Source organism: Pelophylax lessonae, assembly GCF_965119305.1.
Source record: "Pelophylax lessonae genome assembly, chromosome: 11".
Taxonomy (NCBI): domain Eukaryota; kingdom Metazoa; phylum Chordata; class Amphibia; order Anura; family Ranidae; genus Pelophylax; species Pelophylax lessonae.
In genome coordinates, this window is record NC_138778.1 from 50969154 (window position 1) to 50995577 (window position 26424).

General features: G+C 46.4%; 1 protein-coding gene across 1 annotated transcript in view; it reads left to right on the plus strand.

Annotated features, from left to right (window-relative positions):
• RBL1 (RB transcriptional corepressor like 1) overlaps positions 1-26424 on the plus strand; it is a 98440-nt gene that overhangs the window by 13846 nt on the left and 58170 nt on the right. The window contains exons 3-7 of the mRNA XM_082271896.1: positions 725-925; positions 3257-3321; positions 3621-3749; positions 4291-4448; positions 5595-5644. Of these exons, the coding sequence (XP_082128022.1) occupies positions 725-925; positions 3257-3321; positions 3621-3749; positions 4291-4448; positions 5595-5644 (603 nt within the window). The remainder of the gene's footprint in view (positions 1-724; positions 926-3256; positions 3322-3620; positions 3750-4290; positions 4449-5594; positions 5645-26424) is intronic.

Below are 26424 nucleotides of genomic sequence, written 5' to 3' on the forward strand. Positions count from 1 at the left end.
ATGCTGACTTGTTACCATTCAAAGCATGTTTCTCTTTCTTTCATTGACGGACACAGCTCCTGATTCTTCTTAACCATTGGGTTATACTGCCCCCTACAGGAGTAGGACACTAGGCAGGAAAAAGCTTGACTATACCTATGGACAGACCCAGGGGGTATACACCCACTCTCAGCTGTAGGCACTCAGTTTTTTTTTCTGCCTAGTCAAAATTAAGGAAGTTGGATTTTTTTACCAATGCTAAATAAGGCGCCAGGGTATATGGCGGATGCTTCAGCGGAGTCTGCCAAGAATTCAGCTAAAGCTGCAGCCCTGGTAAATTCTTCCCACCGGGCCCTGTGGCTGAAATCCTGGTCAGGAGATTCAGCCTAAAGAATAAGACTTTGCAGCATTCCTTTCGATGGAGATCTTCTGTTTGGATCAGATCTAGAGAATGTTTTGGACCGAATGGCGGATAAAAAAGCCTTCCCAACGAAAACTGTTCCGGAAAGGCGTTTTTTTTTTTTTGCTCCCAAAACGGAGTGCCTATAGCTGAGTGTATACCCCCTGGCACTGCCCATTGGCGTAGTCAAGCTTTTTCCTGCCTAGTGCCCCACTTCTGTAGGGGGGGGGGGGTATAACCCAATGGTTAAGAAGAATCAAGAGCTGTTTCCGTCAACGAACATCAGAGAAATGGGTTTTACGGTAAGTCAAAAATCCCATTTTTTTTTTTTTTCTCTCCCAATAGCCTGATTCAGTTCTTCAATAAAATGAAGAAGTGGATGGACATGTCAAACCTTCCCCAGGAATTCAGGGAGCGAGTAGAACGGCTAGAAAGGAACTTTGAGGTATCTACAGTAATCTTCAAAAAATTTGAACCAATATTCATGGACATGTTTCAAAATCGCCATGAAGAGCCTCCTAGACTGCCTAGAAGTAGGAAGCAAAGGTAAATTGCTTTTCTTCCACTGATAAACAGATGTGCTGATTGTAAAGTTTGATGACAGGTCTTTTCCTTGCATTGTACATCTTAGTTGGTGCATCTTTATCTAACCCACACTTCCAATTTTGCACATAAGGGGAAACTTTTAATGCCTGGGTACTTTAACCACTTGACCTCTGGAAAATTTAGGGCCAGTTCACATGACATGAAGTCCAGTGCGTTTTTTTGCTACATCAAAAGCGCATGGATAGTAGGTTATATGGTTTTCAATGGCAATGCTCACACTAGTGCATTCCAGTTCCAGGGAAAAAAAAAGTAGAACATGCTGCATTTTAGTCTGCACTGGACTGTACGGGAACACAGTAAAACTAATAAACGCAGTGGAACACATGTCCTTCTTTAACCACTTAAGCCCCGGAGGATTTGGCTGCTAAAAGACCAGGGGTTTTTTTGCGTTTTTTTTTTTTTTTACTGCGTGACTTTGACGGACAATTGCGCAGTCGTGCGACGCTGTACCTAAACGAATTTCACGTCCTTTTTTTCCCACAAACAGAGCTTTCTTTTGGTGGTATTTGATCACCTGTGCGATTTTTTTTTTTTTTTTTTTTTTTTTTTTTTTGATCATGCACTATAAACAAAAAAAGAGCGTAATTTTTGCAAAAATAACAATATTTTTCACATTTTTTTATATGAAATTCCCCCCCAAAAAAATGTAAAAATCAAAATTTTTTAACATTTTCGGCCAAATTGTTTTACGCTACATATGTTTGGTAAAAAAAATCGCAAAAAGCGTATTTTGATTGGTTTGCGCAAAAGTTATCGCGTTTACTAACAAAGGGAAAGATTTTTGTAATTTTTGGTGTTTTTTTTTTTAACGAGTAATGGCGATCTGCGATTTCTTTTTTTTTTTTTTTTTTTTTGCGGTACTGAGACATTGCGGCGGACAGATCGGACCCTTGACTGACATTTTTGACACTTTTGGGGGTACCAGTGACATTACTGCAGTAATCAGTGCTATACATATGCACTGTTACTGCAAAAATGACACTGGCAGGGAAGGGGTTAACTTTATTGGACAGGGAGGGGTTAAGTGTGTCCTAGGGGCGTGATTCTAACTGTAGTGGGACATTGCTATTGGTGTAAAAACAAAGATCAACAGTTCTACATAGTAGAACTGTCTGATCTTCATTTTTACACCAGGGAGAATGACGGGCGGCTTGTTTACATAAGCCGCTCCGCCTTTCTCCCTTCACAGGAGCAATCGTAGTGTGACCGGCGGACATCGAGTCCGCCGGACACACGCACTGACTTGTCTGTGAACGAGCCTCGGCGGGCGCGCGCCCGCCCGCAATAGGCTCGCAAGTCAGTGACAGGCGAGTGACGTATCCATACGTCACTCTGCCTGGCCGGGGCTGACCGCCGCAGTACATAGTCGTGCGGCGGTCGGCAACCGGTTAAAGACATTAAGGTTAAGAAAAAAAGGGGGGGTGGGGGGAGATATGCATTGGAATGCACCAATATTGTGCATGCAGGAAAGCATCCGAACTGCGTTTTCTATGGTGTGAACTGGCCCTTAGCCCCTTTCTGACAAGGCCATTTTTTTTGCAACACAGCACTGCGTTACTTTGAACTAACAATTTCACGATCATGCGACGCTGTGCCCAAATAAAATATGTCCTTTTTTCCCCCAAAAATAGAGCTTTCTTATGGTGGTACTTGATCACCTCTGTGTTTTTTTTTTTTTTTTGTGCTTTAAGTTACTCGCACCCGATACCCGGAATTGCAGGATCACGTATATAAACACGTGATCCTGCGCAGCGCGGCCACCCTGTAGCAGGATATCTGCTATGAGGCGGTCAGCAAGTGGTTAAATTCAAATGGTAGCCTAGTTCTTACCAGGAAAAGGAAGCTTAGCCATATACCTACAGTGTCTGCTGAAAGGAGGATCGTCTAGGTCTGCTGGTCCTTCCCTTATGCAGAGATCACATGTCTAGGCATTTTCCTTTTCTCTTGTAAGCTAAGTATATGTGGTGTAATAATGCAAGAAATTATTTTGCTGGGCTTTTTTTTTTTTTTTTTTTTTTTTTTTTATAAACACCTTTTTGCCCGGCCTATAGTAAAATGACAGCTTGATGGGGGGGGGCACTGTTGTTCTGGGAGGACGTCATATGACGTCCTCCGAGAATGTGCCTTTCGCAGGGCCGTGCAATGGCAGGATCTGTCACCGTCATTTCACATGGACATGGATTGCTTATTTTGTCCTGCTAGATTGTGAGAGGAATAACATTTTTATATAATGTTTTTAATCTTTGAATATTTTTACGTTCTGTTTTTAAGGAAGTTGCAGTGTAATGTTAAAGATCTCTTCAACTTCTGCTGGACTCTATTTGTATATGCAAAGGGTGAGTGCGAGTTGTATTTACTGAATTCAATTTTGTTTTTTGTTTTTTACTGTATTTAATGAATTTGATTTTGATACAACTTTTTCCGTTTTTTTTTTCTACCAGATAACTTAGAACAATTTAATAAAAAGCAAAGATTTTGTTATGTAGCTCAGTGCTTGTTTGAAAAAAAAAAAGAGTTAAAAAAAATAACCAGCCTGAACATTAAATGTAATAGTCCTTTATATGAAAGCGTCAAGGGGCTTTACAAGGGAGTCTTTATAGATTGTACATGATTTCATGTCCTTTTTCTTTCTTAGGAAATTTTAGTCTGATTGGCGATGATTTGGTTAACTCTTATCACTTGCTTTTGTGCTGCCTGGATTTGGTTTATGTTCATACTTTGCAGTGTCCCCATAAGGATGACCTTCTGAATCCATCATTTACAGGTAGGTCTTCTAAATGTAGACCATTTATTAGCTAGTAGTGCAAACTTTTTGATTGTGGACCAGTCTGTCTTGTACATTATGTGTGGGGAAAGAGTTTAAAGCGGAGTTCCGGCCACAAAATCGACATAATCGATTTTGGGCCATCCGCTTGCTCTTGGTCACCTGAAAAAGAAATGGATAGTTCAGATTTTTTTTTTTTTTGTTTACTCAGCTTGTTATAGAAGAAAAATATACTCGCCTTTCTTCCACTAACTCCCTCTGCTGCCTCGGCCCGCGCCGTCACTTCCTCGCTCCCAGGAATCAATGCGCCTGCACTGGCCCCGCTCGTCACTTCCGGTGCGGGTGCCTATATATATATATTTCTATCTATCTATAATTTTTTTTTCCCCCCTAATATATGGTGTGCAGCTTAGCAAACTTTTTTTTAAGATATGCAAGGGCCATTTATTCCTAGCTGGGGTGATTTGTGCTAACACCACCCACCTATAAAGAAATACATATTTGTTCCTTTAAATTAACAATCTTTTTCTTGTGTAAACAGCAAAGTTGCCAGCTCCTGATATGGATAGCTTTGATGATGATGATCCTCCCTGTATTATCAATGCACTCTGTGAATACTACGATGGGCTTGCAGTGGAAGCCAAAGGCATAAAAGAGCATTATTTCAAGCCTTACATCTCAAAACTCTACGACAGAAAGGTATTTGTAAGTTGTATTGCGTTTTTCTTTCTAGGTCTTGTGAAAAATGTTGCTTAACTTGCATATTTGTATTTGGTTCGCTAAATGTTTATTGGGGATGCAGTGAACCTCTGCTTGTTTAGGCTTTGCACCTAGGAGGATGAAATCAGATGATTAACATTTAGAATGACACTCTTCTATAGGTGTGCTGATTTTTACCAAAGACATTCATATAAATCAGGGATCTCCAAACTTTCTAAACAAAGGGCCAATTTACTGCCCTTCAGGCTTTAGGGGGGCTGGACTGTGGTCAGTGGGAGAAGGAAATGTCATCAGTGGGAGTAAGCAATGCTCCATAAATTGTATTGGGGGGAGGAGTTGTGCCTCATCGTTGGCGCTAGTGGGAGGAATAGTGTCCCCATGCCGGATAAAAGCATAAATAGGTAAAGATGAAAGAGAAAAGGTGTGTATAAATTAAAGTATTGTACAATTACACAACTCAAGAATAAAAACTAAAACCATTGGGCCACACAGGAGCAATCGGCAAAATCCCTGACAGGTTTACAGACCGGTTTGTATTTCTGGGAAGCTAAGAGTGACCGTTTTAAAATTTCAAAGACTCCTATTTATTTCTGGAAATGACAGATTTCTATTTTAAAGAAGCACAAAAAAAAAGAAAGTGATTAGTGTCAGGTTTGATGCAGTCACAAGCGCAGGACTTGAGAACAGCCAAAGGAGGAATTTATGACTTGGGCTGTAAGCTTCTAATCTGCCCAACAGAGTGCGTCTCACTGCTGCTGTTCAGCATTGCTTTTCCTTGCGACAGGTTTGATAAAGGTTCCCCATGTATCCCTGGAGATCTTTATTTTGCTAGTGTACATGTCTTTTACGATCTGCTATATGTTGCATATAAGTTCACAGGTAACACCTAGGCGTGTATTCCTTATATCACTGGAGATTTAATTTCAGCTCAAAGTATATTGGTTGGGCTCTTTATCATGTATACCTAGAGCAACTAGGGGACTAACCTTTTTCTTCCCTTTTATGTTTTCGATTTTCTCATTAAAATCGTGCAGCTAACCTTTAGAATTTTCGTTCTAATATTGGTTACGAAATCAATGTTTTGGTTTTTCATGGTCCTTATTCTGTTTTCCTATTCCATTTTAGATTCTTAAAGGAGACTACTTGCTGGACCTCGCTAGCTTCCCGGATAATAAGTAAGCAGATCAACTTTTGTTGTTTTTAGGGAGTAGAAATTGTCCATTAGGAGCAATTGGTGCAGGTTCTAAAAGAGACAGCCGTTGTTGATCTGTGTACGTAGTTTACTTGGCAGGAATGAAATTAGACATGGGCTGTGAGTTTCTATATGTCCACCTATCTCCATTCGCTAATTGCGTTTTGTCATTTGCTGCTAATTACTTTTAGTATTTGTTTCAAAACCACAACTGTACAGTGTCCATATAGAAATTAACCTGCCATTTTTATTTCTTTTAAATAAAACATGAACCTGCTGTGTAGAACAGAAAATGTCAAACCATTCATATTGGTCCATTTCTCTTAAATCGATCTTGTCAGCTAGTTTACCTTTCAGGAGTAGTGAGTAATATGTTGAAATGAGGTGTGTATGGTCAGGGCGAAGAAGCCCATTCCATTTTTTTTTTTACCCAGTTGGGCATTGCGCATCCCAAATTGGGCCTCTATGGCATGTCTAAGCTGTGAGCATTGAAAGGGCTGTTTCTGTGAGATTGCCGAAAGGACTTAATGGTACCTCTGTCATAAAGTTGATGTAAATACAATACCCTGCCGTGGCCACAACCGACCAGTCAGGAGAGAACTTTAATCTTTAAGTTTAATGTACTTTTCTGTCCCATGTAAATTTCAATACCATTTTCTCTGTCGCTCATTGACAGACGTAGTCTTCTTGATTCACAAGAACTGGGTTATGCTGCCCTCTACAGGAGTAGGACTAGGCAGAAAGAAAAAACGTTCTGGCTCCACCCTAGGGGCAGTCCCAGAGGGTATATCCTCTTCCTGTCTGCTACAGAGAATCAGTTTTTTTCTGTCTAGTCAGGAGTAAGGACCTAAGTTCCTTGCTGGGATCTTTTTGGTCCTGGCAAGATTTTTTCTTTAGAAAAAATATTTTTTAGGTAGTTTTCTCCAGTGTTTTTTTCCTGTGAGATCTTCAAGCAAAAACGCCGGACTGGGCGACACTAGTGGTCACCCCAGCCGGCCTACGAGCGCGCGCAGACCATTGCATTGCGCTTGGTCGGCCGCGACACATTCAAGTAAGTATGCGGGGCCGGGCGACGGGCTGGATGTTGAGATCCAGTGGTCACCCCGGTTTCTGCCTACGAGCGCGTGCAGACCAGAGCTCCGCGCTGGGTCGGCCGCGACGGAGTCCCATTGGAGGGACTGACCTTGCGAGTTAAAAGTCTCGCTTGGACGCCAGGAACCACAGAGTCGAGGCGTCCGGAGTGGTCCACAACCCCCCACCCCGGTGGAGAGGGTATTGTGAAGAGAGGGTGCCTGTCGGTTCGGTATGGTGAGTAAACGTTCCCTTTTTTCCTCGTTATGAGGCAGTATGAATTATGGGCCCCTCCATACATGGTCAGTATATATCTGACACTAGAAGTCCCCCTTGTAAATACAGTATGTGTTTGGTGGGAAGTGGACTTGGTTTGAGAGCTAACACTCTACCCAGCAGACTGTAGTATTACAGCAGACATAGGAGGTATAATCCTACCTTAATTGTAGTGTACCTCCTGCAGATCGATAAACCGCCACTTAGCAGAGATGCAGGTGGATTTGCTGGGGAAAACGATTTTGGCGGTCCGCCGCCATTTTGCCGTAGACCAGGTGCATGTATGTCCTCAGGTCACGCCGGCCGCCATGTTTTTGGAGTCTATTGTCTCCTGTATGGGGGCGGCCATGTTTGATGAGCCCAGCTACCTCGTGGAGAGCTGGGAACGCGGAAGGCGTACACAGGGGGCGGAGCCACGTCCTTCTACCCGGGAAAACGAACACAGCTCTTTCCAGTCTGTAAAAGACAGACGCTGACTGCAGTTGGTTGGAAACTTCTCTGCATCGGGTGGTGAGCCTTGGGGGTCCCTCTCTCTCTCTGTGGGGATCGAGAAGCAGGTACTCTGAGGGGCGCTATTGCGCTAGGGGGAGACACATAAAAAAAAAAAAAAAAAAAAAAAAAAAGTTTTTTTTTTTTTCTGGCAGAGGTGTCCTGAATTAACATGGACCCTGCCACTCATGTATCTCCACCGGATCCCCTCGAGGTGTCTGCAGGATCCTCCAGCACCCCACTGATGGTTGAATCATTGTCGGCTATTATGGAAACTTTTGTGTCCCGGGTGGAAGTGGCTTGTCATTGACAGGGCGCAAGAAAGCGACCCCCGCCTAACCCCTTATTATCTGAAACTTCGGATTCAGACTCTGAGCCTATTTCTGCAGTTGCAGGTACTTCATCTGGGATTGGTGTCTCGGGTACTGTCTCTTCAGACAGTGAGACGGATGTTTCGGCATCAGCCATAGCCCGAGAGGAAGCGTTGGTAAACGCACTCATTGTATCTGTTCAAGAAACCTTAAGATTACAGGGTATTCCGTCGGAAATAGCTGAAACTGAAATCCCTTTTGGGACTAAAAAACGCATGAAAATGGCAAAGGTTTTTCCATTGCCCAAATGTTTTTGGCAATCCAATCAAAAAAGAATGGAGTCTGCCAAAACGCACCTCTGCTATTTCTAAACGCATTAACTGGCGTTATCCGTTGAGGAAACCCTCATTAAGAAATGGACAGAACCACCTGTGGTGGATTCACCAATTGCTAGATTGAATAAAGCCACGGTTATTCCTTTAGAAGACGCTCCGTCTTTTAAAGATCCAGTGGATCGCAAGATAGAAGCTATCTCTCGCACCTTGTTTTCCTTGATTGGATCAGCTTTCAGACCAATAATTGCTATTGGTCTGGTTTCGCAGACTGTAACTGAATGGACCAAGTGGTTACGCCGGGACTTAGAAGAGGTCCCTCAGGCGGTATCAGATTTGTTGGAACAAATGATACAGGGGTTACAGTTTGTGTGTGATGCGGCGTTAGACGCCACTCCATTATTGGCGCGAGCATCAGTTTCAGCAGTGGTTCTCAGGCGTACACTGTGGCTAAAAGGTTGGTTAGCCGACCAAGGTTCCAAAAAAGCATTGGCTAATATCCCCTTTTTAGGAGAGCGTCTTTTTGGAGCCAACTTAGATGAGATCATTAAGGATCTCACGGGTGGAAAGAGCACCTTTTTACAGCAAGATGTTAAGGGTAAAGGAACTCGTCAAAGACGAGGGCCTTCTTTCTCTGCTCACAAAAAAGTTTTTTCGTCCCGCGGGTGAAAAAATTAAGTCCTCCAAAGCTCCTTCAGGAGGCTTCAGGGGACGTTGGTCGGGCAAGCAAAAGCCCGCCCCCTCCAGACCTGAAGATAAATCGTCCAAAGCCTGAAGGTGCGCCCCCACCCATAATTGGGGTGGGGGGACGTCTTCGCCGGTTCCCGGATCCATGGCTTTCCAGAATCCCGGACAAGTGGGTTTGCGAAGTCATAAGGTCAGGGTACAAGATCGAGTTTTGATCTCTCCCACCGGCGCGATTCTTCCCTTCCAATATCCGACTATCCCCGGATCGTTTAGAAGATCTGCGGAGAGCAGTCACGGATTTACTACAACAAGGAGTGGTAGTCCACGTTCCTTGGACAGAACGTTTTCAAGGGTTTTATTCAAACCTATTTGCAATACCCAGGAAAGAGGGCAAAGTGCGTCCAATTCTGGACTTAAGGGCACTCAATTCCTTTCTCGACATAAGGAAATTCAAGATGGAATCCATTCGCACAGTAGCAGCCTTCCTGCATCCAGGGGATGTCCTAGCGTCCATAGACATCAAGGACGCCTATCTTCACATTCCCATTTTTCGCAGGATATCAGCGGTTTCTACGCTTTTCCGTAGAAGAGAACCACTATCAGTTTGTGGCGTTACCTTTCGGTTTCGCCACGGCTCCTCGGGTCTTCACGAAGGTGTTGGCCCCAATGTTGGCACTACTGCGCCAAAGAGGCATATTGATTCTAGGTTACCTAGACGATCTCCTGCTTCATGCAGAGTCTCCTCAGACCCTGCTACAAAACATAGAAATTACTATAATTTCTTTACAGGAATTCGGGTGGCTGGTGAACCAGCAAAAGTCATTTCTGGTTCCCACCCAGAGGCTCGAATATCTGGGTCTAATTCTAGACACAGTCAGGACAAGAGTTTTCCTTCCGGTAGGGAAACTCCGAAAGATTCAATCAGCAGTCCAGTTGTTACTATCCAACAGCTGGTCTTCCCTTCGGATTTGCATGAAGGTTCTGGGGTTGATGGTGGCTTCCTTCGAAGCAGTCCCATTTGCCCAGTCCCATACCCGAATTCTTCAGCAAGAGATTCTTCTCATTTGGAATCGGAATCCGGAGTCCCTGGACTATCGGATCCAATTGAGCAAACAGACCAGAGAGTCTCTGGTCTGGTGGCTTCGGTCTCCGATGCTCAGCCAGGGAAAGTCATTTCTGCCAATATATTGGACGATAGTGACCACGGATGCCAGCCTATCCGGATGGGGAGGAATTCTCGGTCAGTTATCCGTTCAGGGACTTTGGTCCCCGGAAGAATCCAGGTTACCGATAAATGTATTGGAACTGAGAGCGATCAGACTTTGTCTGATTCACTGGACCGAGCAGCTCCAGGGCAGCCCGGTTCGGATCCAGTTGGACAACGCCACGGCCGTGGCTTATGTCAATCACCAGGGGGGCACCAAGAGTGTCCGAGCGGCCAAAGAAGTGGCTTGCATTCTTCGCTGGGCGGAACGATTTGTTCCAGCTATCTCTGCGGTGTTCATTCCGGGGGTGGAAAATTGGCAGGCAGATTATCTCAGCCGTCAGACTCCGGATCAGGGGGAATGGTCCCTCCATCCAGAAGTTTTCCACCAGTTGTGCCTACGTTGGGGCACCCCGGATGTGGATCTGTTGGCATCACGATTCAACAGAAAAGTACAGAGATTCGTGGCTCGCTCCCGCGATCCTCTAGCAGAGACCGCAGACGCACTGGTCACCCCGTGGGGGCAATACCAGCTAATGTATGCCTTCCCTCCTCTTGGGTTACTGCCAAGACTTCTTCGCAGGATAGAGGAGGAAGGAATTCCAGTAATCCTGGCAGCTCCGGACTGGCCTCATCGAGCTTGATACGCCGACTTGGTCAGACTGGTGGCGGGCGTCCCGTGGAGACTTCCTCTCAGGGAGGATCTACTGTCTCAGGGACCGATCTTCCATCCTGCTTTACGATCGCTGGTTTTAAACGGCCTGGTTATTGAGACCCAGGTGCTGAAGGACAAGGGATTGTCAGCTTCAGTTATTCCTACTCTAGTTAAAACAAGGAAAGCGACTTCCAGAAAGATTATCATCGTACATGGAAGTCTTATATTGTGTGGTGTGAATCCCTTGGGTTCCATCTACATCTTTATTCGGTAGCCCGAATATTGGCTTTTCTGCAACAGAGAGTTGAGCAGAAGCTGGCCTTAAGTGTTATCAAGGGTCTGGTTTCGGCATTTGCTATCTTCTTTCAGAAGCCTTTGTCTACTCATTCCTTGGTGCGGAATTTCATCCAGGGGTTGCGACACCTGGCACCGCCAGTGCACGCGCCGTTACCATCCTGGGATCTTAATTTGGTGCTGTCGGTTCTTCAGACACCTCCCTTCGAAAATATCAGGGAGATTCCCTTGCTTACTTTATCCCAGAAGGTGGTCTTCTTGGTGGCTATCACTTCTGCACGCAGGGTGTCAGAACTGGCTGCGTTATCCTGTTGTTCCCCAGATCTGGTGGTTCATAGGGATAAGGTTGTTCTTCATCCGAATCCATCCTTCCTTCCTAAGGTGGTTTCAAAGTTTCATTGAATGAGGACAGTGTATTGTCCTTCCTATGTCCTTAGCCCAATCATCCTCGAGAATTTGCATGGCATTCCTTGGATGTAGTTCGGGCGATCAGGATATATTTGAATACTACGGATTCAATTTGTAAGACGGATTCACAGTTTGTGATCACGGATGGCCCTAAGAAGGGGGTTGCCTGTTCTGCTGCGACCATCTTTAGATGGATCAGACAGACGGTGGTATAGGCTTATTTTATCTAAGGGTCGGGATCCCCCGTTCCCTGTTAAGGCGCATTCTACTCGGGCGCTTAGAGTTTCCTGGACCCTCCGCCATCAGGCGTCAGTGGTTCAGGTTTTCAAGGCGACTGTTTAGTTGTCGGTTCATACCTTTACAATATTGTATAAGGTTTATGTGATGGCATCGTCAGATGCCTCTTCTGGCCGCAAGGTTCCTGCAGGCCACTGTTTGAGGAGACTGTTGGTCTACCTCGAGGATTTGTGGGGTAGGTCTCATCTGTTTACTCGATGAGTCCTTTGATACTTCTGGTTGGCTCCGGTTGGGCCTTCTAGTTTGGATTTTGATTTCGGTCAATCCCACCCCTCATTTGTGGCACTGCTTCTGGATGTCCCAGTTCTTGTGAATCAAGAAGACTACGTGTGTCAATGAGCGACAGAGAAAATCGGATTTTTGTAAGATCTTACCATAAAATCCTTTTCTCTTAAAGAGGTTGTAAACTCTTTTTTTATTTTCTTTTTTCTTACTTACCCTGCAAGAGAAACACATAATGAGCTAGTATGCGATGCATACTAGCTCATTATGAAATACTTACCTTAGAACGAGCCCCCGCCGTGCCGTCCGCTTAGCTGGATGACGGGCGACATGTCTAGTCGCCCGTCTTCCGGGATCGCGGCATCCGGCCATCTGATTGGCCGGAGGCGCGGTGACGTCACTCCCGCGCACGCGCGCGGGAGCCGACAGTCACGGCACGGAGTTCTGAATGAACGGCACGAGCGGCCGTTCCTTCAGTGCGCCTGCGCCAGTGACGTCACTGGATGCTTCTAAGGTAAATATCTCCTAAACGGTACATGTTTAGGAGATATTTACAGTACCTATAGGTAAGCCTTATTATAGGCTTACCTATAGGTACAAGTTGTAGAGGAGGGTTTACTTCCTCTTTAAGCTCATTGACAGACGTAGTACCCGCCCCTCTATCATTGAGTTGGGTTGGGTTAAATTCTCTGTTGCTGCTTTGGGACAGAACTGATTCTCTGTAGCAGACAGGAAGAGGATATACCCTCTGGGACTGCCCCTAGGGTGGAGCCAGAACGTTTTTTCTTTCTGCCTAGTCCTACTCCTGTAGAGGGCAGCATAACCCAGTTCTTGTGAATCAAGAAGACTACGTCTGTCAATGAGCTTAAGAGAAAAGGATTTTACGGTAAGATCTTACAAAAATCCGATTTTTTTTTTTCTTGTCCCTCGAGGGACACACAGCCTTTGTCTGCTGCTTACAGGGGGATTTGACACTGGCAAACCGCTTTAAATACTAGGTTTAGGTTTAAATACTTCTCAAGGGATGCAGATCCTGCAGCTTTTCTCATTAGAGCACTGACTGTGCACCAACTGCTTATAATGAACCTGGCCCTTCTTAGTCTTTTTAAAAAAAAAAAAAAAAAAAAAACTTTGTGGATCTTAAGCTTTGTTGCAGAGTCCTACCTTCTGCTCTAAAGGAACTGGCATAGATCACCCAGAGGGTTTTTTTTTTTTTCTTCCCAACAGAAGTTACACCTAAACTTCACGTCCTAAGTTCCAGTTCCTGTTTTTTTTTCATGGACAATTTGTGGGGTTTTTTTTTTTAATTTTTTTTTTTTATACCTTTTTATTTCAGTCGACCATTTAACAGGGTGCACAATACAATGTGACCTCTTGTAATACAAAAACTAGAGATGCACCAAAATTTTCGGTGGCCAAAAATGGTGTTTTCAGCATTTTGCCAATAAAGAAAAAGGTATGGCTAATGGCACAGAAAACGCATGCTTTTTTACCTCAATTTTTACTGTGCTTATGGTGTGTTTTTCATAGGTCACGTGACTCAAAAAAACACATAAAAAATGTAACACAGATGTGTTTTAACTGCGTTTTTCAATGGGAGGTGCATTTTATTTTTGACCATAAATGCAGCAAGCAAGATTAACACCATGACTAAAGCGTAATGGACCAGTGAGAAGACCTACATAAAATTTAAAGGGATGCATTTTTATTTTAGCTTTTCCTGTGCTAACGGTGCTGATAATGGCCGTCCTATTAGTTTCATGATGTTAATTAAAAAGTCGAATATAATACAATTTTATATATAAAAAAATATATGTATTCTTTAAAAACTGTCAGTTTTGTTTTTCTGCGAAGTGCATCCTGCATTTTTGGTTTCAGCACCAAGATTTCCATTCGGTGCACCTCTAACATGTATGATATAGTCTAAATTTCAGCCAAAGATTTTCTGGTTTCCATCGATCTCAAAGTAGCGTATCTCCACGTCCCCATATTCAAGGGACATCAGCGATTCCTCCACTTTGCGGTGGCAGAGAAGCGCTTTTAATTTGTGGCGTTATCCTTTGGTCTCGCCTCGGCTCAGAGATTTTATCAAGGTCCTAGCCCCTGTGCTGGCCTTGTTGCGTTGACGAGGTATCTCCATTGTGGAATATCTGGACGATCTCCTGTTGCGAGCATTCGGATCTGCTGAGCAACGTCTCCTTCACCATTCAGACCCTTCAGGAATTCGGGTGGACGATCAATTTCCACAAATCTGCCCTGACTCAGTCCGTGCATGTCACTTATCTGGGGCTGATCCTCGACTCTGCTTTGGTGAGGGTCTTCCTTCCCTTGGACAAGCTTCAGAAGTTGCAAATACAATACTTTTTCTCTAAGTATTGATTTGGGTTGGTCTCTCCAGATTGTCCCTGTAGAATATTGGATTTTCATTCCAGCCTTCTGGTTGGATCAGGTGACCAGCTACCAAACTTTGGTCTATGGGTCGGTGTTCTGTTCCCTGGCAAGACATGCCTCACTGGTTATGTGATTATTTTTTTTTTTTTCTGGCACCAGAGATTTATTAACCCATGCCGGGTTACTTCCTGGCCTTGTTCCCAGGTTATTGTTTCCGGATTGGGGTTATCACTTTTGAGCTGCAGGCAGACTCATTTTCATATTCTTTTTTGGCCTGTTAGCACTGCTTTTGGATGTCCCAAAGATGAACGACCTCCTGTGTTTCTCAATGCACCAGAAAGGGGGGAAAGTTTTTGTACTCATCATAAATTCCTTTTCTTGAAGTCATTAAGTGACACAAACCCCCATCCCCCAAGCCTTGCCTTGTGGTTGAAACCTGTTATAGGAACTGGTCCCAGGCAGGGAGACATCTGTTTGGATGAATAAATTACCAGCTTTTGAATTTTCTTTGGATTTATGACCATACTCATTGCTCTTCTTGGTACTATTTGCTGCAAAACAGAGGTCTGCTGATAGTAGGAAGGATTATCTTGGGCTGGCCTTCAGTGTGTTTTTTTTTTTTTTATTTGCTCGTGTCCAGTCCTCTTGTAGGCAGAAGTACAGTTGTGCTCATAAGTTTATATACCCTGGCAGAATTTATGATTTCTTGGCCATTTTTCAGAGAATGAATGATAACACAATCTTTTTTCTTTCACTCATGGTTAGTGTTTGGCTGAAGCCATTTATTAATCCACTGTGTTTACTCTTTTTAAATCCATGACAACAGAAGCTACCCAAATGACCCTGATCAAAAGTTTACATGCCCCAGTTACCAGTACTGTGTATTGCCCCCTTTAACATCAATGACAGCTTGAAGTCTTTTGTGGTATTTGTGAATGAGGCTCTTTATCTTCTCAGATGGTAAAGCTGCCAATCCTTCCTGGCAAAAAGCCTCCAGCTCCTGTAAATTCTTGGGCTGTCTTGCATGACCTGCACGTTTGAGATCTCCCCAGAGTGGCTCAATGATATTGAGGTCAGGAGACTGAGATGGCCACTCCAAAACCTTTACTTTTTCTGCTGTAGCCAATGACAGGTTGACTTGGCCTTGTGTTTTAGGGTCATTGTCATGTTGGAATGTCCACGTACGTCCCATGCGCAGCTTCCGGGCTGATGAATGCAAATTTTCCTCCAGTTTTTTTTTTTATAACATGCTGCATTCGTCTTGCCCTCAATTCTGTCCAAATTTTCTTTGCCTTTGTAGATCACACATCCCCAAAACTTCAGAGATCCACCTCCGTGTTTCACAGTAGGAATGGTGTACCTTTCATCATAGGCCTTGTTGACTGTTCTCCAAATGCAGCATTTATGGTTGTGGCCCAAAAGCTCAATGTTGGTCTCATCACTCCAAATGACTTTGTACCAGAAGGTTTGAGGCTTGTTTCTGTGCTTTTTGGGGTATTGTAAGCGGGATACTTTGTGGCATTTGCGTAGTAATGACTTTCTTCTGGCGACTTGACCATGCAGCCCATCTTTCATCAAGTGCCTTCTTATTGTGCACCTTGAAACAGCCACACCACATGTTTTCAGAGAGTCCTGAATTTCACCTCAACAATTTTCCTGGCAGTTGTGGCTGAAATTTTAGTTGGTCTACCTGACCGTTGTTTGGTTTCAACAGAACCCCTCATTTCTCTATCGCTCATTGACAGACGTAGTCTTCTTGATTCTCAAGAGCTGGGTTATGTTGTCTCCGCAGGAGTAGGACTAGGCAGAAAGACAAAACGTTCTTGCTCCACCTTAGGGGCAGTCCCTGAGGGTATATCCTCCCTCTCTCTGCTACAGGGAATCAGTTTTTTTCTGTCTAGTCAGGAGTAAGGACCTAAGTTCCTTGCTGGGATCTTTTGGTCCTGGCAAGACTTTTTTTCTTTAAGAAAAAGACATTTTTTAGGTAGTTTTCTCCAGTGTTTTTTTCCTGTGAGATCTTCAAGCAAAAATGCCGGACTGGGCGACACTTGTGGTCACCCCAGCCGGCCTACGAGCGCGCGCAGACCATGGCATTGCGCTTGGTCGGCCGCGACATATTCAAGTAAGTATGCGGGGCCGGGCGACGGGCTGGATGTTGAGATCCAGTGGTCACCCCGGTTTTCTGCCTACGAGCGCGTGCAGACCAGAGCTCCGCGCTGGGTCGGCCGCGACGGAGTCCCAGTGAAGGGACTGACTTTGCGAGTTGAAAGTCTCGCTTGGACGCCAGGTACCAGAGAGTCGAGGCGTCCGGAGTGGTCCACAAACCCCCACCCCGGTGGAGAGGGTATTGTGAAGAGAGGGTGCCTGTCGGTTCGGTATGGTGAGTAAACGTTCCCTTTTTTCCTCGTTATGAGGCAGTATGTATTATGGGCCCCTCCATATATGGTCAGTATATATCTGATACTTACAAGTCCCCCTTGTAATACAGCATGTGTTTGTGGGAAGTGGACTTGGTTTAAGAGCTAACACTCTACCCAGCAGACTGTAACATTACAGCAGACATAGGAGGTATAATCCTACCTTATGTGTAGTGTATCTTCTGTAGATCCATATATCGCCTCTTAGCAGAGATGCAGGTGGATGTGCTGGGAAAACGATTTCGGCGGTCCGCCGCCATTTTGCCGTAGACCGAATGCATGTATGTCCTCAGGTCACGCCGGCCGCCATGTTTTTGGAGTCTTATGTCTCTTCTATGGGGGCGGCCATGTTTTGTGAGCCCAGCTACCTCGTGGAGAGCTGGGAACGCCGGAAGGCGTACACAGGGGGCGGAGCCACGCCTTCTACCCGGGAAAAAGCAAACAGCTCCTTCCAGTCTGTGTAAGACAGACGCTGACTGCAGTTGGTTGGAAACTGCACTGCATCGGTTGGTGAGCCTTGGGGGTCCCTCTCTCTCTCTGTGGGATCGAGAAGCAGGTACTCTGAGGGGCGCTATTGCGCTAGGGGGAGACACACAAAAAAAAAAAAAAAAAAAGTTTTTTTGTTTTGCTGGCAAAGGTGTCCTGTATTAACATGGACCCTGCCACTCATGTATCTCCTCCGGATCCCCTCGAGGGGTCTGCGGGATCCTCCAGCACCCCATTGACAATTGAATCATTGTCAGCTATTATGGAAACTTTTGTGTCCCGGGTGGAAGTGGCTTGTCAGGGACAGGGCGCAAGAAAGCGACCCCCGCCTAACCCCTTATTATCTGAAACCTCGGATTCAGACTCTGAGCCTATTTCTGCAGTTGCAGGTACTTCATCTGGGATTGGTGTCTCGGGTCCTGTCTCTTCAGACAGTGAGGAGGATGTTTCGGCATCCGCCATAGCCCGAGAGGAAGCGTTGGTAAACGCACTCATTGTATCTGTTCAAGAGACCTTAAGGTTACAGGGTATTCCATCGGAAATAGCTGAAACTGAAATCCCTTTTGGGACTAAAAAACGCATCAAAGTGGCGAAGGTTTTTCCATTGCCCAAATGTTTTGGCAATCCAATCGAAGAAGAATGGCGTCTGCCAAAACGCACTTTTACGATTTCTAAACGCATTGACAGGCGTTATCCGTTTGAGGAAACCCTTATTAAGAAATGGACAGAACCACCTGTGGTGGATTCACCAATTGCTAGATTGAATAAAGCCACGGTTATTCCTTTAGAAGACGCTCCGTCTTTTAAAGATACAGTGGATCGCAAGATAGAAGCTATGTCTCGCACCATGTTTTCCTTGATTGGATCAGCTTTCAGACCTATAATAGCTATTGGTCTGGTTTCGCAGGCTGTAACTGAATGGACCAAGTGGTTACGCCGGGACTTAGAAGAGGTCCCTCAGGCGGTATCAGATTTGTTGGAACAAATGATACAGGGGTTACAGTTTGTGTGTGATGCGGCGTTAGACGCCACTCCATTATTGGCGCGAGCATCAGTCTCAGCAGTGGTTCTCAGGCGTACACTGTGGCTAAAAGGTTGGTTAGCCGACCAAGGTTCCAAAAAAGCATTGGCTAATATCCCCTTTTCAGGAGAGCGTCTATTTGGAGCCAACTTAGATGAGATCATTAAAGATCTCACGGGTGGAAAGAGCACCTTTTTACCGCAAAATTTTAAAGGTAGAGGAACTCGTCAAAGACGAGGGCCTTCTTTTTCTGCTCACAAGAGGTTTTTTCGTCCCGCGGGTGAAAAAACTAAGTCCTCCAAAGCTCCTGCAGGAGGCGTCAGGGGTCGTTGGTCGGGCAAGCAAAAGCCCGCCCCCTCCAGACCTGAAGATAAACCATCCAAAGCCTGAAGGTGCGCCCCCACCCATAACTGGGGTGGGGGGACGTCTTCGCCGGTTCCCGGATCCATGGCTTTCCAGAATCCCGGACAAATGGGTTTGCGAAGTCATAAGGTCAGGGTACAAGATCGAGTTTCGATCTCTCCCACCGGCGCGATTCTTCCCTTCCAATATCCGACTATCCTCAGATCGTTTAGAAGATCTGCGGAGAGCAGTCACAGATTTACTACAACAAGGAGTGGTAGTCCACGTTCCTTGGACAGAACGGTTTCAAGGGTTTTATTCAAACCTGTTTACAATACCCAGGAAAGAGGGCAAAGTGCGTCCAATTCTGGACTTAAGAGCACTCAATTCTTTCGTCAACATAAGAAGATTCAGAATGGAGTCCATTCGCACAGTAGCAGCCTTCCTGCATCCAGGGGATGTCCTAGCGTCCATAGACATCAAGGACGCCTATCTTCACATTCCCATTTTCGCAGGACATCAGCGGTTTCTACGCTTTTCCGTAGAGGAGAACCACTATCAGTTTGTGGCGTTACCTTTCGGTCTCGCCACGGCTCCGCGGGTCTTCACAAAGGTGTTGGCCCCAATGTTGGCACTTCTGCGCCAAAGAGGTATATCGATCCTTGGTTACCTAGACGATCTTCTGCTTCATGCAGAGTCTCCTCAGACCTTGCTACAAAACATAGAAATTACTATGATTTCGTTACAGGAATTCGGGTGGCTGGTGAACCAGCAAAAGTCATTTCTGGTTCCCACCCAGAGGCTCGAATATCTGGGTCTAATTCTAGACACAGTCAGGACAAGAATTTTTCTTCCGGTAGGGAAACTCCAAAAGATTCAATCAGCAGTCCAGTTGTTACTGTCCAACAGCTGGTCTTCCCTTCGGACTTGCATGAGGGTTCTGGGGTTGATGGTGGCTTCATTCGAAGCAGTCCCATTTGCCCAGTCCCATACCCGAATTCTTCAGCAAGAGATTCTTCTCAGATGGAATCGGAATCCGGAATCCCTGGACAATCAGATCCGATTGAGCAAACAGACCAGAGAGTCTCTGGTCTGGTGGCTTCGGTCTCCGATGCTCAGCCAGGGAAAGTCATTTCTGCCAATATATTGGACGATAGTGACCACGGATGCCAGTCTATCCGGATGGGGAGGAATTCTCGGTCAGTTATCTGTCCAGGGACTTTGGTCCCCGGAAGAATCCAGGTTACCGATAAATGTATTGGAACTGAGAGCGATCAGACTTTGTCTGATTCACTGGACCGAGCAGCTCCAGGGCAGCCCGGTTCGGATCCAGTCGGACAATGCCACGGCCGTGGCTTATGTCAATCACCAGGGGGGCACCAAGAGTGTCCGAGCGGCCAAAGAAGTGGCTTGCATTCTTCGCTGGGCGGAACGATTTGTTCCAGCAATCTCTGCGGTGTTCATTCCGGGGGTGGAGAATTGGCAGGCAGATTATCTCAGCCGTCAGACCCTGGATCAGGGGGAATGGTCCCTCCATCCAGACGTTTTCCACCAGTTGTGCCTACGGTGGGGCACCCCGGATGTGGATCTGTTGGCATCACGATTCAACAGGAAAGTTCAGAGATTCGTGGCTCGCTCCCGCGATCCTCTAGCAGAAACCGCAGACGCACTGATCGCCCCGTGGGGGCAATACCAGCTAATATATGCCTTCCCTCCTCTCGCGTTACTGCCAAGACTTCTTCGCAGGATAGAGGAAGGAAGGAATCCCAGTAATCCTGGTAGCTCCGGACTGGCCTCGTCGAGCTTGGTACGCCGACATGGTCAGACTGGTGGCGGACGTCCCGTGGAGACTTCCTCTCAGGGAGGATCTACTGTCTCAGGGACCGATCTTCCATCCTGCTTTACGATCGCTGGCTTTAACGGCCTGGCTATTGAGACCCAGGTGCTGAAGGACAAAGGTTTGTCAGCTTCAGTTATTCCTACTCTAGTTGAAGCAAGGAAAGCGACTTCCAGAAAGATTTATCATCGCACATGGAAGTCCTACATTGCATGGTGTGAACCTTTGGGGTTCCGTCCTCGGTCTTATTCGATTAGTCGAATATTGGCTTTTCTGCAACAAGGGGTTGAGCAGAAACTGGCCTTGAGTACTATCAAGGGTCAGGTCTCAGCATTAGCCATCTTCTTTCAGAAGCCTTTGGCTACTCATTCCTTGGTGCGGAACTTCATCCAGGGGGTGCGACATCTGGCTCCGCCAGTGCACGCGCAGTTACCCCCCTGGGATCTTAATTTAGTTTTGTCGGTTCTTCAGAAACCTCCCTTTGAAGATATTAGGGAGATTCCTCTACCCACGTTGTCCCAGAAGGTGGCCTTCTTGGTGGCTATTACTTCTGCACGCAGGGTGTCAGAACTGGCCGCATTATCTTGTCGTTCACCATATCTGGTGGTTCATAGAGATAAGGTGGTTCTTCGTCCGAATCCATCCTTCCTACCAAAAGTGGTTTCAGAATTTCATCTGAATGAAGAAATTGTATTACCTTCCCTGTGTCCTAAGCCCAGTCATCCTCGGGAGTTTGCTTTACACTCCTTGGATGTGGTCCGGGCGATCAGGGTATACTTGAAAACGACAGACTCGTTTCGCAAGACGGATTCACTTTTTGTGATCCCAGATGGACCCAAAAAGGGGTTGCCTGCATCTGCCGCGACCATTTCCAGATGGATCAGACAGACGGTAGTACAGGCTTATTCTATTAAGGGTCGGGAGCCCCCGTTCCCTGTTAAGGCGCACTCCACTCGGGCACGTAGTGCGTCATGGGCCTTTCGCCATCAGGCGTCAGTGGTCCAGGTGTGCAAGGCGGCTACCTGGTCGTCGGTGCATACCTTTACTAAACATTATAAAGTTGATGTAATGGCATCGTCTGATGCCTCGTTTGGCCGCAAGGTTTTGCAGGCCGCAATTTGAGGAGACCAGTGGTCTACCTCGAGGGTTTTTTCCGTTGGAAAATTTTTCTTTAGTCTCATTCTTTGTTTATAATGAGCCTTTAAAACTTCTAGTTTGGCACCGGTTGGGCCTTCTAGATTGGATTTGATTTTGTCAATCCCACCCCTCATTTGTGGCACTGCTTCTGGATGTCCCAGCTCTTGAGAATCAAGAAGACTACGTCTGTCAATGAGCGATAGAGAAAAATGGATTTTTGTAAGATCTTACCGTAAAATCCTTTTCTCTTAAGCTCATTGACAGACGTAGTACCCGCCCCTCTATTATTGAGTTGGGTTGGGTTAAATTCTCTGTACTGCTTTAAAACAGAACTGATTCCCTGTAGCAGAGAGAGGGAGGATATACCCTCAGGGACTGCCCCTAAGGTGGAGCCAGAACGTTTTGTCTTTCTGCCTAGTCCTACTCCTGCGGAGACAACATAACCCAGCTCTTGAGAATCAAGAAGACTACGTCTGTCAATGAGCTTAAGAGAAAAGGATTTTACGGTAAGATCTTACAAAAATCCATTTTTTCCACTTCTTGATTAGTTTGAACACTGCTGATTGGCATTCTCAATTCCTTGGATATCTTGTTATATCCTTTTCCCGCAGATCCTTTGACAATTCTTTTGCTTTCCCCATGGCTCAGAATTCAGAAACGTCCATGCAGCACCGGATGAAAGATGCAAGGGTCTTGTCAGGAGTCCAGAAACTCATTGACCTTTTTTATACGCACGCACTAAGCAAACCAGTCACAGTTGAGGATGGTTACCTTTTTAAAAGACATTCAAACCCCTTTGTGTCAACTTTTGTGCATGTTATCAGGCCAGAAATTACCAGGGTATGTAAACTTTTTTGATCTGGGTCATTTGAGTAGTTTCTGTTATGATTTAAAAAGAGTAAATACAGTTGATTTAATAATTAATGGCTTCAGCCAAACACTAACCATGAGTGAAAGAAAAGTTTGTGTTATATTCTCTGAAAAATGGCCAAGAAATCATAAATTCTGCCAGGGTATATCAACTTTTGAGCACAACTTTATATCCCAAAGCCAGGTAACTCGAAGTGGTAAATATCAGTCTGCTGATTTTTGTGTGAAGAACTGGTGGTTTCAGTGCCACTACTTAGGCTACATTTGCATGGGTGACTAGCGCCGCTGCTAATGAAAGAAGCACAAACCTGCTTATTCCTGCAGCTGTTTCAGCCATCTGTGAGCCGCTAGCTGTGGCCACCAAGCCCTGTACATTTCAATGACAAGTCAGCAGCAGCCACAGCTATCCGTGGCTTTCTGCAGAGCTAGCGATTGCCTGCAGTGATCGCTGATGGACACGCCTAATACTTCTGGTGAGCAAAAGGTTAAGGAGCTATTGGTAGAGGATGATTTTTTGTTAGTTTACGGGTTCGATTTGGGATTGATAGGTTTTGTGTCTGGAGCTTTAAAGCCTATGTTTAACCACCACCTTCCCAATCGTATTCTGACTCTTCGCTCCTACATGTAAAAATCTACTTTCTCTTTCGTTCATTGACGGACACAACTCCTTATCTTCTTGACCATTGGGTTATACTGCCCCCTACAGGAGTAGGACACTAGGCAGGAAAGCTTGACTACACCTATGGAGCAGTCCCAGGGGGTAAACTCTCCCTCTCCGCTGTATGCACTCAGTTTTTTGTTTTTTTTTTTCCTGCCTAGTCAGGAGTAAGGACCTAGTTCCTTGCTGGGATTTCTGGTCCTGACAATTTTTTTCCTTTTTTAAGTGAAACTTTTTCCTATCTTTGTAGATCTCAGAGGTACAAACAATCAACTGCCGGACTGGGCGACAGAGTATAATCTAGATCCCGAGGGTCCCCCCAGTCTGGCCAGCAAACGTGCGCAGACCTCAGCTCTGCGCTAGGTCAGCCGCGACATAGCCCCGCTAGACAGGGGCTTGCCTGTGTGTTAAATGTTTCGCGAGGGCGCATACGACCTGGCCTCGGCCTGAGTCGCAGCATTCCTCCTGGCCGACAGCCCCCCCCCCCCCAATCCTGATGGAGCTGTGGTCTGTCTGGAGCAGTGCCCATCCTGTTCCGGTTATGGTAAGTAGCTGTACCCCTCTACCCCTGGAGGGTTTTGGGATTGACGTGGGCCCCTCCTGGGATGGGCGGACCCCCATTTTCCCCCTCCTTCCCAGCACCTCTAAACTTCGGTGGTCACTGTAGGTACCTCCCTTGGAAGGGGTGGCACTGTGGGGGCAGTTTATTTTTTTGATGGCAGCCATGCTGCCATTATTGTGTAGGGAACCTGCCCCTTTTTAGCACTGCGGGACCATCAGGGTACCCTGCCTGCACGTCATGGTGGACAGTTCTCTTGTTAAGTGGGCGATTTCCTATTATGCGGGCCTCTATGGAGGGACTCGGAGGATGACCCCCCACCCCCCCCCCCTTCTGTGTTTTTTTTTTTTTTGTGTGTGGTCCAGTAGATGGTCCATTCGTGGGCTCTTGGTCGGCCGGCCTCCCCTGATTGTTTTCTAGGTGAGCTTAGTAGATAGCAACCTCCCCTGCCTCATCTGTCTCATCAGATCCTGAATCTGTTTCAGGGCACCGCAGACGTGAGTCACCCTACTGGGTCTGCGCTCACACACCCGGAGTGCCCCGATAGTGAGGATGATTCCTTTGCTCCTCTATCGCGCATAAAAAGGCGCTGGTGGACACACTGCATGTGTCTGTGCGTGAAACTTGAAAAATGGAGGATGCAGCTGATGCTTCGTCAGAGGCGCTAGTCACTTTTTGGCACCCACAGGCCTTCCAAAGCGGCGAGGATGTTCCCCCTTTTCCGCTTATAACCGTGGGGTTGTCCAAAACGCACTCGTGTGGTCCCTAAGCGTTTTGCTATGCGGTATCCTTATCCGGATTCCCTGCTTAAAAAGTGGACGGTCCCACTTGTAGTGGGCTCGACGGTTTCCAGGTTAAATAAAACTACCTTAATTCCGCTTGAGGAGTCTCCGGCCTTTAAAGATCCGGCTGGTGGGAGGGCAGAGGCTCTGCCCTGCCATATGTTCACTGTGGTTGGTTTGGCACTTTGGCCGGTATTTACTATTGCCCTGGTGTCGCATATTCTGGCCGAATGGGGTCAAATTTTACGCCAGGACCTGGACGGGAAACCACTTCCTCCTGCCTTATTGGAGCTGGCGGATCAGTTGGTCCAGGAGATTCAGTTTAGCTGTGAAGCCTCTTTGGATGCTCCTTTGATTCTAGGCTGTCTGTTTCAGCAGTGGTCCTTCGGTGTATTATCTGGCTGAAATGCTGGTTTGCGGACTAGACTTCTCGGAAGGCCTTATCTGATCTCCCCCTCGTAGGGGATCGACAGCTTCCATGGATGACATAATTAAGGATCTCATGGGGGGGGGGGGGGGGGAAGTGTACTTTTCTTCCGCAGGCTACCAAGGGCAAGCAGCCCCGTCATGGACATGGGCCATTCGTCTCGGCTCCTAAGAGGCATTTGTCCCTCAGGGTCTCAAGACAAGGAATCAAAGCCCTTCAGGGCCTTCACCGGAGGGTCCAAGAGGACCTGGTCTGGGAAGCCACGAGCAGGCTCTTCCAGACCTGTGGACAAAGCTTCCTCAGCATGATGGGGGCGCCCTCACCCGTATCTGGGGTGGGGGGGTGTCTTTGCTGGTTTCCGGATCCATGCACCTGCCTGGTACAGGACAAGTGGGTCCACTAAGTTATTCGGTCCGACTACAAGATCGAGTTTCGGTCCTATCCTCCAGAAAGGTTCTTCCCTTCCAACCTGCACTTGTCCCCAGATCGCTTAAAGGGTCTCCTTTGGGCAGTGCACGACTTGTTGATTCAAGGGGTGATTGTTCCGGTTCAGACTTCGGAACGTTTTCAGGGGTTTTACTCAAACCTCTTTACAGTTCCCAGAAAGAAAGGCAGGCATGGTACATCCAATTCTGGTTCTCAAGGAGCTTATCTGCTTTGTATGGGTACAGACGTTCCGAATGGAGTCCATTCGCACGGTAGTGGTGTCCCTGCATCATGGGGATTTTCTCCCTGTCGATGTTCTGTCGACATCAAGGACCCCTACCTTCACATTCCAATATGTACCATCACCAGCGCTTCCTCCGCTTTGCCATGGGCGAGGACCATTATCCATTTGTGGCGTTACCCTTTGTTCTCGCCTTCGCTTCTCAGGTCTTCACAAAAGTGTTGGCCCAGGTGCTAGCATTGTTGTCAGCGAGGGGATCGCGGTACTGGGGTTTCTGGATGATCTTCTGCGAGCAGAGCCTCCGCCTGCTCTGATGGACAACTTGGAGGTTACTCTGCGAACTCTGGGGGAGTTGGGTTGGATTCTGAACCTTTAGATGTCTTCTCTGGTTCTGTCCATAAAACTGGATTATGTGGGTCTGACTCTGGATTCGGACTCAGCCAGAGTGTTTCTTCCTCTGGAAACTTTCCAGACATTGCAGGAGGCAATTCAGCTTTCAGTTTTCCAGCAGTCATCCCTCCGGGCTTGTGTGCGGGTGCTGGACCTGATGGTGTCTACCTTTTTTTGAGGCGTTTCTGTTTGCACAGTTCCACACGAGATCTCTGGAAAAAGAGATTCTGGTGAATTGGGATGAGAATCCACAGTCTCTGGAGGTGGCTTTCTTCCTCTGCATTTCGACAGGGAAAATCCTTTCTCCCCCCTGTACTGGACAGTTATCACCATGGATGCCAGCCTGTCCGGGTGGGAAGGCATCCTCTGCACAGATTGTGCTCAGGGGGTCTGGACTTTGGACGAGTCCAGACTGCTGATTTTAATGTACTGGAACTCCGTGCGATCAGACTTTGGATCATTGAGCAATTTGTCATCAGGGTTGTCCGGTAAGAATTAATTCGGACATTGCCACAGCCGTGTTCTGTCAATCA